General features: G+C 37.3%; 1 protein-coding gene across 12 annotated transcripts in view; it reads right to left on the reverse strand.

Moving 5' to 3' along the window:
- Window positions 1–12938, reverse strand: part of USP16 (ubiquitin specific peptidase 16) — a 30061-nt gene that overhangs the window by 2877 nt on the left and 14246 nt on the right. For all 12 annotated transcript variants that reach the window (XM_004757464.3, XM_004757456.3, XM_013058824.2 and 9 more), the window contains 10 exons: window positions 12358–12453; window positions 11627–11757; window positions 11227–11314; window positions 10070–10148; window positions 8194–8285; window positions 7792–7848; window positions 6697–6873; window positions 3932–4592; window positions 2766–2860; window positions 1487–1573 (listed from right to left, as the gene is read on the reverse strand). In XM_004757464.3, coding sequence (XP_004757521.1) covers window positions 1487–1573; window positions 2766–2860; window positions 3932–4592; window positions 6697–6873; window positions 7792–7848; window positions 8194–8285; window positions 10070–10148; window positions 11227–11314; window positions 11627–11757; window positions 12358–12453 — 1563 coding nt within the window. The remainder of the gene's footprint in view (window positions 1–1486; window positions 1574–2765; window positions 2861–3931; window positions 4593–6696; window positions 6874–7791; window positions 7849–8193; window positions 8286–10069; window positions 10149–11226; window positions 11315–11626; window positions 11758–12357; window positions 12454–12938) is intronic.

Genomic DNA, 12938 nt, shown 5'->3' on the forward strand with positions numbered 1-12938 from the left:
GATCCAGCCCTGCATCAGGCTCTCTGCTCAGCAGGGAGCCTGCTTCCTCCTCTTTCTGCCTGCTTCTCTGCCTACTTGCGATCTCCGTCTGTCAAGTAAATAAAAAATCTTTAAAAAAATAAATACTATAGTTTCTCTATCCAAATTCTTCAACACGGATATTTGCTGAGACCGTTGGTAGTGTCATCCTCTTCTTCACATGCCTCTTGGGCTCTGATGCTCACCAGAGTTGTCATTAACCATCTCTTCTCTTTCTCCGTGCTCCACACAGGAGATCCTATCCTGTTTTAACCACCAATGTACTGATTTCCAAATCTTTATCTCCAAATCTCACCTCCCTGCCTCAGGGCTCAGGCTTCACATATGTACATCCAAATGTTTTCTTAACAAAGCCCCATGAGTATTAAAAAATACATGAAAATGTACCCAAACCAAACTCATTCTCCTTTCTCCACCTCCCAACCTCTCCTCTTCCTGTGTTTCCTACCTCAGCTAATGCTACTCCCATGGCCCAGCTGCCTTGTCACTCATCCAGGCCTCAGGAATCATGCTCAATGCCTCTTGTGCTACCCTTACCATCCATCTCAAGGCCTCTTCCTCACCTTCCAAACCAATCCCATCATAAGTCTGGTTAATTTTACCTCCCAAAATACTTTCGCAATCTTGCCTTCTCTTAACCTAGCTGAAGTCCTCACCATTGACTAAATTCAACATCTTCACCTCCTCTAATATGGAGACCCTGCCTCTCTGGTCTTTCCCTCTTAAAATCCAACCTCCTCCATGCTTCAGCAAGTCACCTGTGTAATACACGCATCTGGCTATGTCACCTTCAGTGGCACCCTACTACACTCTTAAGAAAGCCCAAGTTCCTCACCATGATAATCCTCCAGGCCTCATTCCCACCTCACTTCTCTGGTTTCACATCCCGGTGCTCTCTCGGCTTTGCAAGCTCTACAGCTGCTCATACTGCCAGTCCCTGGTCCCCACCACATCAGTTTACACATCTGTGCACCAGCTGTTCTGTTCCCTCGGCCTGAAAAACTTGCTTCCTCTTGATTCATCACAGTAACTCTTACTCTTTAAGTAGCGGTGGAGGTGTGGTCTACTTCACAGAGCAGACTTCCCTGACCCACCAACAACTGGGTTAAAGTGCATACCACCCCGCTCTGTGTATACCAGTCTTAACACTCAACCATATTAAACTGAAATTAATTACCTGCTGATCTTTAGTCTTGTGCCCTCAGCTCCCAAGACAATGTCTGCCACCGTAACAGAGATTCAAAAAATGTTGAACTAAATTTAACAACCTAATATTCAAAATGATTCATCACAGATCTTGAAATTATAATGGTACAAAGATCAAAGACCCATTCTACTCAGTCATTCTTATCAACTTCATACCTAAGTGAGTTACTATTGGAGTATCTGATAAATAAGCTATGATTTCCCTTCAAAGGATCATCCCAAAAAGACCACTTTCACTTACCTTACATTTAAGGGTACAAAAAGGAGCCAAATCTAAGATTTCCGGAAATTTTACGTGTTTGTTAACTTTGCGTAGGTTAAAACCAGCCTAAAAAAAGGAGAGATAATAGATTTCTTTTCCTGGAAAATCTGTACACATTAAATAAACTGTAGTCTTACTCTGATGCACAAAACACCACCAACACCCAACCCTAGAGTTCAGTCTTCTCAGGAGACTTCTTTTCTTTCTGACCATTAAATGATTTCTGCTAGGTGCCCACCACACACACACCCCAACGCACTAAGAAATGTGCTCCCACGGGGCGCCTGGTGGTGTGGCTGGTTAAGTGCCTGATTCAATCTCAAGCCAGACATGATCCGGCATGTTCAGGGTGGTATGGCCACAGACTTGATCTCACCTCAGGTCCTGATCTCAGGGGTGTGAGTTCAAACCCCCCACAGTGGGCTTCACACAAGGCTCATGGAACTGACTTAAAAAGAAAGAGAGAGGTGCGGGGGGAGAAAGACAAAGAAAGGAAGGAAGGAAGAAAGAAGAGAGAGAGAAAAAAAAAAGGAAAAAAGAGAAAAAAAAGAAAGCTGCTCCCCTGAGAAAATTCTCAGTGTTTCTGCTCTAGCCATCCAGAAAAGCCAGATTAGCTCAGAGTTCTGAGTGCTTAAAACTCAGCAATAGCAGAATACTTTTCTGTGGAGCCACATACTCTCAGCCTCCTTTCTAACCAAGCTTAGTGCTTGGCTCATGGAGACCCACCCAGCTAGGCAAACCCGTACACCACCCACTGCAGGGAAAATGTTGTAAAGGTACTTTGGGAATTTGGAACTTAATTTAAAACTTGTACTGCTTACAGAAGTCTTCTAGAAAAGACAGGGTCGCCAAAATGATGAAAATCCAACGTATCAATGTCTTTTTATGAAGGGTCAGTAAAAATAAGGTACCACACCCCCAAAAAAATAGTATCACTAATTTTCTTAACTGTGAGATACAGCTAGTAAACTGGACTTTTTTTTTTCTTAACCTGAGAAAAAAGTTTAGAGGAAGATGCTAATTTTACTAAGAAAAGACAACACGCGTTCTAATAAAATTGAGGAAGGATTGTGCCTACATGTCTCCACCTTGAGAGGCATCTTCATCTAAGCTTTTGTCATGCCCAGGTATATTTCTTAATTTTTTTTAAAGTTAGAATTACAAAACAACAGAAAACCAAAGAAACACAGTCATGTGGTAAGATAATAACAAAGCAAGTGTTACCTATTTAAAACAAATTTGAGCTAAAAAGGGGTACCTGCTGAAATCTCTTTAAATGAAGAGTGAGAACAGGAGGAGCAAGAGAAATTAGCATCTGCTTTTTCGCATTGGTATAAACATGTTTCCTTTCTCCTAAAGAAAGAAATTTTAACAGTGTGAAAATCATTTTAGATTTCTAGAGCATTCACATTTGCTATAGTATCATTTTAAGCATCTAACACAATCGATTTATCTTTTAAACTTTCTGGAAAGGACCAGATAGTAAATATTTTGGGTTCTGTGGACCAAGAGGCATAACCAAGGACATTTTGTAAGTATCAGTAAAAATTTCCACAAATTCCCACATTTTTATTGCTGTAATTCAAAATATAGCAATAACTGAATACAAGTACGATCTACCAAGGAGAACGGTACTGAAGAGATACCACTGAATCAGTTGGGGCTCAAAGTTAGTATTTTCTACCACCAAATCGTTTTCAAATGTTCATCAGTAAAAAATATTTCTAGACACCATACAAAAACCTGACTGTGAACAACAGTTGGCAAATGTCTGCTCTAAAGCAAACTGAAATGCTATAAAGTCAGCATAATTTACTTTCTATATTGACATGCAAATAAATAAAAACCTAGACCTTTTTTTTTTTTAAAAGTTTCGATAATTCTAGTAAGAATCCTTGGGACTCCACGATCCCTCCTTATCCCACTTACCCAAGCTCAAAAAATGGGGGTGGGGAGAAAGAGAATTATCACTATTTTTCTGTTCTCTTTTTGAGGGCGACTAGAAGAAAGCACTGTCCTCCCGGTACCTTGCACTGGGCATGTCCCAGGAGCGCCCAGAGGAAGTGCAGCTCCCGGCATGGAGGGAGAGGAGGGCCAACACAAATGCTGATGGGAAACTGAGCAGACTAAGAGAGAGCCACTATCTGTGAGGAGCCTGTTGCAATAACAACTCAGTAGGATGATTCACCCCCAGAGAGAGGTGCTGGAGAGCAAACTGTCCCACTCGTATCTGCTGTTCGGCTGCCACAGAGTATCAGCCACTTTGGTCTGTTTGTTCAATCTTCTGTTAAAATATTACACAGGGGAGGGAACTTACTGATGCCGTGCAAATCCCGAAACAATTAAGATAGCAGTATTCTACCTGTTCATGCAAAATGTGCCCCTGAACATTATTTTCCCTTTCAATGAGAGAATCTAAATTACCTTTTATGTTTGCCTTTGGTCCACTAAACTGTCTCCGGGTGCATACTTCACAAAGCAGCTTATTTGCATCTCGAAGTTTCTCATTTCGGGTGAACTGATATAAACAATGTTGGATCGAACACTCATCAGTATGGAAAGCTTCCCTGTTCGCAAGAGTACAGAAAGCAGTTTCTGGATCTTCGTTTACGACTTCATATACCTTGGTCCCAGGAGAATGACTCTCATTCAGAATCTCTATATTTATTTCATCAGGTTGAAGAACAGTATTCAAGTTAAGGTTTTTGAAACCACTGGAAATGTCCACATCACCACTCCCTTCTGTCAGATAGGCACCATTTACATTCCTAGTACAGTCACCGGGAGAAGATGCCAGGACATCCAGATCGTTATCCATGTGGACACTGTTCATATCTACTTCTTCTGTGGATTTCTGATTGTCAGTTACACTTTCTACCATTTTTTCTTGGCCATTCACATCTTTCTGATTAACACAATATTCTTTATGTATAATTTCCTCTTCTGAAATATGGTTGGATTTAACATCCACTTCTCCCTGAAGTGACATTTCAACCTCACATTCATTATCTTCAGGATGGTCAATGGTACAGATATCATTTAAATGAAGAACTTTTCCTTGAATTTTTTGTTGCCTTCGTTGGTTCTGTGCAAAAAGCATGAAACATTAAAAAATAAAACTAAAAAAATAAAAGGAAGAAGAAAAAATAATAGAAGAAGAAAAAGCATACATGTACCACATCAGATCTTCTTGTTTACCAAAAAGCTTATAAGGAAGAGTGTGCACTCACAGAATTCTGATCCTAAAAGCTCCTTTACTATCAGGGATCAAATAAATTTTGAAGAAAGCTCGTTCACTGAAACCAGGAATAAACTATCACCAGTCATCAACATATTGTGACACGGTGGGGGGGATAAAAACATGCAAGACACAGTCTGTGTTCTAAGGGAAGTGACCAAGACAGGGTAGTAGACTAGACAGAAACTGCCAAATCGAAGCAGCCAAGTAGGAAACCACGTGGGGAGAGGACTACAAAGAGAGCAGGAAGCAATGTATCCACGTGTATCCAAGGTTGTACTGAGGGAAGAAAATACAAACTGAAAACTCCAGGATGCACAAGTACAGGACTGTTTTGGGCAGGATGGAGGAAAACATCCCAGGAAATAAATGGCCCCAAATTAGAGAGGAAGCAAGGAAGCCTCACGAACAGAGGACAATAAAGGACTTCCCTCCTAAAAGCATTCTGATCTGCCATTTGCAGCCTATTTACAAGCAGAGTGGGGAGAAAGGCATTTCATCACCACTACTGTCACTGGAATGCCTACAGACTCCAGGTAAGATGACAGTCCCGTGCGGCTAATCTGTAATAGCAGAAGGCTGAAGGACACACACAGGACACAAACATTTTCCCGTGTGCCTCAGCTACAAACAGTTAGAACATGAAAGAAAAATGGAGAAAGGATATAAGCAAATACTGCAAAGAAAAGGGAACCCAAAAGGCTCAAACATAAAAACATACTTATATTAAAATAAATGGAAAATAAACTGCATTGAGAAATTATTTTCCATCTATGAAACCAGCAGAAATCCAGAAGTTTGATAACACACTTCTGTCAAGGTTAAGGAGAAACAGCAAATCTCATTGTTGCTGGTGGAAATATAAATTGGTACAGCCTTTGTGGAGGGCAATAAGGTACATCTATCAAAATTACAAACGCCATCCCTCTTCTCAAAATGTGCCGTGCTGATGACAGGCATACAGGATTATTCACTGCAGCACTGGTTATTAGAGAGCAAAGACTACAGACAGCCTAAATCAATAGAGAAACAGTGAAATGAGCTACAGGACATCTATAAAGGAGAATACTGTACTGCTGTTTAAAACAACAGAATCTTTGTGTCCTGAAGTGGAAAAATCTCCAAGAACCCAACTAAGCACAACCCAACTAAAACAAAGGATCCAGAACAGTGTGTATAATTTCTTTAAAAATTGGGGAGGGGGGGCGCCTGGGCAGTGGGTTAAAGCCTCTGCCTTCGGCTCAGGTCATGATCCCGCTGTCCTGGGATCGAGCCCCACATCGGGCTCTCTGCTCAGCAGGGAGCCTGCTTCCCCCCTCTCTCTGCCTGCCTCTCTGCCTACTTGTGATCTCTATCAAATAAATAAATAAAATCTTAAAAAAAAAAAATTAGGAGGAAAAAAGACTACATATTTGTATTTGACCATATTTTTCAAAAGAAACTCCAGAAGGACACATACGAAACTAATGCAAGTGGTTATCTATGTCATGAAAGGACAGAGCTGGAGGGGTACTTTGTGCATCTTTATATATTTTTAAATTTTTGAAAGTCAATGTATTAAGAACTCAAAAAATTATTAAAAATGAACTACAACTCCTAAAAGTTTTCACAAATACGGGTGTGCAGGTGGCTCAGTCAGTTTGATACCTGTCTCTTGATTTTGGTTCAGGTCATGATCTCAGGGTCATGAGATAGAGCCCCACAGGGTCTCCATGCTGGGCTGGCATGGAGCTTGCTTGGGATTCTCTTTCTCCACCCCCTACTATTTCCCCCCCCCGCCCACCCCACCCCAGCTTCTGCTCTCTCCTTCTAAAAAAAGGAAAGGTCTCACAAGCAACACAAGATTTTAAAAACACAAAAGCACAACATTTTCTTTTGGTCATTCAGACTTCAGACTCAATAGTTGCAAATATAAAATTAGAAAAGCATAGTTTTCTTCCCAGTTACCCACCTTGGCTTGCTTTTTGGCTTGCTTCTTTGCTTTCTTCTGTAAGTGCTTACTTGTTCCCGATGGAATGTCACTCCTTTCTTTGATGTAACTATCATTGTCTTTCTCCTCCTCACTCTCTTTATCTTCATCTTCCATGGTCTTTTTCAAATTTTTATCATTTATACTTTTCTTACCACTCTTAAAATATGAGCCAAAAATAAAATTTTACAACTATTTGGTGAAGAGATTTCATGTTACCTAAGTATTTTTCTACTCCTATTTCATATTGGTTTTACTTTCTACAATGTTTGAAAATATATCTAGGACAAACTCATTCATCTCAAATACTAGGACAATCTTACATACTGAGAAAACAAGCCAACAAACAAAACAGTAAAAAAGGCAGCTTCTCATGCCAGTAAAATTGAAAGGAATATCATGCATTTTATTAAGATATGTGCTGCCTCCTACAGTAATTATGCCACTTTCTAACTGCGCTTTCTGTTTATCAGTGGTTTATTTACTTGTCCCACTACAGGCATTCCTTTTTATCCTTTTCCTTCTTCCCATGTAAATGAGAATTTTAGAAAAAGGGAAAATAAAGTAAATTTGGTAAGACTTTAATCACTAAGTAACACAGATTAAACAGACCCTGAATTCATATGAAGCTGAATAACAATTTATCCAATATTCATAACAGGCTTTCTTTTTTCCAACCACTAGTGGATGAAGCCGAATTGATATGGCTTAAAACTGAGATACTATCTATTAACATGCATGAACTGAATGAAGACTGTAAGGGATTTATGTTTAGTCTTAAATAACGAAAAAATTTAATTTTTAGTATAAAGAAAACACTTTCCCTATAGGTCTACCAATCAAGCTAATAATCCATAAAGAATTCTAGACACACTATCTATACTTTTTTAAAATAAAATAATATTTACCCCAATTTCCATTCAAATCTTTAAAATTCTTCTGTCTCAAATACATTTCAAAAAATTCCTCCAAGGGTTAATGTACAAACTTGGAAAAGAGTGACAAGGCTTCCCTCATAAAATCTAACACAGGGAGGAAAAAAATCTACTTAAACAAAATACACTCAGTAGGTCTTACCTGATCATCTAAAACTGGTAGAGACAAATCAAGGAAAGATTCATGAACCAAGGAGACCTTAATCAACCAAAACAGATAAATGTAAAAAGGAAGGAAAAGATTCATTTTAGACATTATATAGTAAGATTACGGTGGGGGGTTACATTTTAAAATAAATTCTTAACAAAATAAAAAATTACAATGTTGAGGGCTTTGGGTTAGGAGAAATAACTTGAAATGTTAAACTAACTTCTTTCAGACATAAGGAGTGCTCACAGTCCCAGGAAAGAACTATGAAGATTTGCACAGCCCAAAAGAGAAAACCTTATGAAACTAGATACTTCTGTTTTTGAAAGATACAACCGATGAAATACAATCTATTAATATTAATGAATAAATCCAGTCCACATTACATCAACTTACAGTTCTGCATTCATCACACATGATTGTACTAGTTAGTTCACCACCAAAGATGCGGTCCACAAAACTTGGTACAGATTTTTTCTTTTCATAATCTAGAAGGGGAAAAAAGGTTTATCAATTACCCTTACATAATTAACAGAATAAGTTAAAACTATTTACTTACCTATCTAACCTTAAAATTTTATTTTTAATTTCCTATCCCACAGGTTTTCTCTGTTCATAATTACCATTTTATTTTATGCCGTAGTCAGCAGCAAATACTCCGCTTTTGAGCATAACACAATTTAACACAATCATGTCTCATGAAAAAGAAAAAGTTCTTATCCTAGATCGGGTCAGTGGAAAATAAACCGTGCAAGTCAGTGAGACCTTCTACATGTCAATATCCCACTAGTAAAATGAACAGATGGGGCCAAGCTGGACGATACTCTAGACCACTTCTAGCTCTGCCACTCTCATAATATTCAGCAGCAAACTGAGGAGAGAATGCCCACAAACTTTTAAACTCTAAGACTGAACTCCATTCAAAATCAAATCAAAAAACAAACAAACAAAAACACTAGGAAAATGTTTCAGACAAAATCTTCTTTTTATTTTTTCTATGTTCCCAGAAATAATCTTCATAAGTTTAGAATAAGACAATTTTACCACCTGGTCACCCAATTTTCTAAATACGTGAAATATATAAGCCTTATTCCAATGGTAAGTGTGTCCATTTATACAGAAACACACTTGATGACAACAGCGCCAGCAGGGCAGGATTCTCTCTGCTACTGGGAGACACTAAAGGACACTAAGGAGGCAAACAGGTGCTATGTGTTGATTCTAAACTGTGCTTCAAAGGGGTGCCTGGCTGGCTCCATCAGTAGAGCACCTGACTTTTGATCTTAGGGCCCTGCATTCAAGCCTCACAAAACCAAAACAAAACAAAACAAAAAATCGTGTTTTACAATATAGTAACCACTAGTCACTTGTGATGATTTAAATTAAAATTAAATAAAAGTAAAAGTTTAGCCCCTCAAGCACCCCAGTGACATTTCAGGAGCTAAATGGCCACATATGTCTAGTGGCTACTCTATCAGCATAAATACGGAAGAGTTCCATTATCACAGAAAGTTCTATCGGACTGGTCTGTTTTAAATCTTTAAATGCCACACAATAATAATGAAGTTGGCTCCATGATTAACAAACCAGTTACTGACAATTCACACAGACAAGTGTAACTCACATATCACTGCTCATTAGAAATATAGTTGACCTTTGAACAACACTGTGTTGAACTGTGTGGGTCTGAACTTTGTGGGTCCACCTATATGCGAATCTTTTCAATAAATACAGCACAGTACTAAAAATGTATTTTCACTTCCTTATGGTTTTCTCAATAACATTTTCTTTCCTCTAATTAACTTTATGTAAGAATGCCATACATAATACATATTACAAAAAAAATACATGTTACTTTTCCACTTAGGTTATCAGTAAGGCTTCCGGTCAACAGTAAACCATTAATAGTGATGTTTTTGGAGAGTCAAAAGTCATAAATAGATTTTCAACTGTGCAGGAATGGGGATGAGAAGAAACTGGTGTCCTTAACCTCTGCATTGTTCAAGTGTCAACTGTGTAAGCTTTTGAAAAACAAAACTGATCTCATTTTAGCTCTATCTTTTAAAATTTCACTATAATACTGCATAAAAATACACCAAAGTTAAATTTTTCAAAAATATTCCCCTTTGGAGTATAAATTATTTTTCTAAATCAATGGTGATAAAGAAAAATTATGTTAATAACTGAATTTGAAATAAAAGTGCCAGCAATCTTGTCCTAAGTTACAGAAGAATTCAACTATAGTGTGTTAGTTCAAAAAGTCAGACATTACCTTTAACTTTATTTTTTAGTTCTTCATCCAATTTTTCAGTAGAATTACCAAATGCTTTAAGAATTCCTTTACTCACTCTCTAAAAGTAATAAAATGGATATATATATACTATTAAATTTTTAAAGTTTTATAGTTATTTTCCCTAGAAAATATGTAATCAAGTCAAGAAAGTGATCAAGAATTAGCTCCCCAAACTTACTGAATAAAAATTAGTTATTTCTAAGGTCACATTTTTGAAATTAATTCAAGGAGCTAAAAAAATTACAAAACAATCACTAACCCCTACACAAAGGCACTGTCTTACTTTAAGATTTTAATCTATTCAAACCAAAGCATTTGAGCCCATGCCCACCTCCTTTGGAAAGACCACTGAAATATTATGTCCTAGAAGCAGACTGTTTAAATGAGAGCTATAGGGGAATCCAGCATTCAAAGCCGAGAGCCACCATTACGGGGTGACCTTGAACCAGGTCCTGAATCTTATTTACACCCTAGCTTCACAGTCTATGGAATGAGAAAATGATTAACAGCATCCACCTCAGAGAAAGGTTGGGAGGACCAAGTAAGATAACTCACACAAAATTCTAAAAACAATGCTTGATATAAAATAAGAGCAAAATAAATGTCATCACTAGTTATCCCTTGTTTTTACTCCTATTACTATTATTAATTATACTCAACATCCCCAAATACATTACTTTACATCTGGCAATTTACAAACATTTAAAAACGTAACTACATTCCCTGACTCTTAAAAATGAGCATACTTCCTAGACTCAAAAAGCGGTGTTAAATCACACTCAGAGCAAGAGTAAGAATGCGCTGCAACTGGGAACTGTTTTGGGAGAAACATTTTCCAATACTCTGGAGCACTCCTGGCATAGGCTAGTACTATAGAACAGCTCCTAAAGAATATTAATGCCCTAGCCACCAAGGAAAACAGAGCAACATGAAAAGGAGAATCATTTCTAACTCTCTACATTCATTTTACTGATTAAAATATACCAGTTGAAAACACTGGTGTGGAAAAAAAATTTTAAATACAATGGCCTCAATAACTAGTTTTCATTGCTTTAATTAATAAGCCTTCAGATGTTAAATTCCGGACAAGTTAATGAAGATGGGATTATAAATTATACTGGTCAAAATATGCTAACTTGTTGTTCTTCTGCTCTCATTCCATCCAATAAATACCGAAGCAGCTCCTGGCTGTCTTGTTGCTGATAGCCTTTAAACCGTACTGCTCTACAGAAAAAAAAAAAAGAAGAAAAGACAGAAAAACAATGATGAGTCTACTAAAATATGAAACTATTTTTACAAAATCTTAGGATCACATTCCAAATCTCAAGAGTAATGTACTTTCTCAAAATTTCCATTCAGTTTTGACAACACCCTTAGTAGATTTAATTTTCACATGAAGTTCATGTTTTTTAATCCAAATGAAATAAACCATGCTGTAATATATATACTGGATTGACTTTAATGCTATTGAGTTTTTCATATTATTTCTCAGCATCTTACTGATGCACTGAAAACAAAATCAAAGCAGATACTCACTTTTTACAGACCTGAGAAAAGAGTTCTTTAGGTGTCACGATTCCCTTTTTGGTCTCTTGCATCTCATTAAGAAACTGGCTCATGGCTAAAGTAAGAGGGCCTGGAGGCTCAAGGTTTATTTCTAAGGGTTCCTGAATATGGGAATAAAAATTACTTTCTTCAGTCAAAGTTTGGAATCATTTATGTTACCAAAATGTAGCTAATCAACTGCTATTGCCAATGTTCCTGATAGAGCGGTCACATTTAAAACTTCAAAAAACGTACATCAAAAGATGTAGAAAGTTTCTGTTCATTGACTACTTATGAAAAAATCAGTTCTACTGTTTTAGTTTTAGAATATCAGGAGTAGACCACCTAAGAATCGAAAGAGCCAGAGCAAAATGTGAATAATAAAAACGGACAGGATAAAATTCATTTTACTACACACAATTTGAGCCACCTGAAAAGCTGTTGAAAATAATAATGCATGCCTAGGGCTTCATGCCTATCAACAGCTTTCCCAAGAATTACACCAAACACCAGAGCACAGCACAACATTGCATACATGTAACAAATAAATCTAAAGGCTTAATCTATTAGCCTGAAAATGTTTCACTCAGTAGTCTAAAGTAAAAGCAAACAAAACAAGTAAAAAAAGGTGAAAATGAGCATAAATTCTTTAAAATAATTTAGAATGCAGATATTCAGAGAGGAGAATTACTGATTGTAAAAGAAAATCTTTAAGTACATACAGTTAGTGCCAAATCAGGAGGTTCAATTTTTACAATTGTTCCGGACATTTTTACTTCTTTTAGTAGTTCTCTCAGCACTGGTGTTTGTGACAAATTCTGGAATATGGGATGGAAACAAAAGGAAATTTATTTCAAAGCAAATCAAATATTTACTTTATCACTAAAATATTTAAACAGTTTAACTGTCTATTCTATCAAAACAGAAAACTACTATCAACACTGCAGTCTTTATTGTATCGAGCTCAGGAAACAAAAAGTAGCAGCATGCTCTTTTCCCCCCACTTTATTTGGCTCATAAGTTCTTCAGTTCAGAGCTTACTCATCACCCCCAAAAGGGCACTGCCTACTATCTAACATGAAGTAGTTACATTACCATTACCACCATCTGTAAGTAGGTATTTGTTTCGGTACTAGGTTATCCTGTGCTTCCCCAACGTTTGAGTACGAGTTCCTTGAAGCCAGGGTCAATGTTTATTTTGAATTCTAATGCATGCAATGCTTAGCACAGTGTTTTACTGTCATATAAAGTCAACAGTTCCTGAAGTATTCTTCGAAAACCCAGAAATAAATTACTTGGGGAA

Source organism: Mustela putorius, unplaced genomic scaffold, assembly GCF_011764305.1.
Source record: "Mustela putorius furo isolate JIRA1106 unplaced genomic scaffold, ASM1176430v1.1 tig00000832_pilon_pilon_pilon, whole genome shotgun sequence".
Lineage (NCBI taxonomy): Eukaryota > Metazoa > Chordata > Mammalia > Carnivora > Mustelidae > Mustela > Mustela putorius.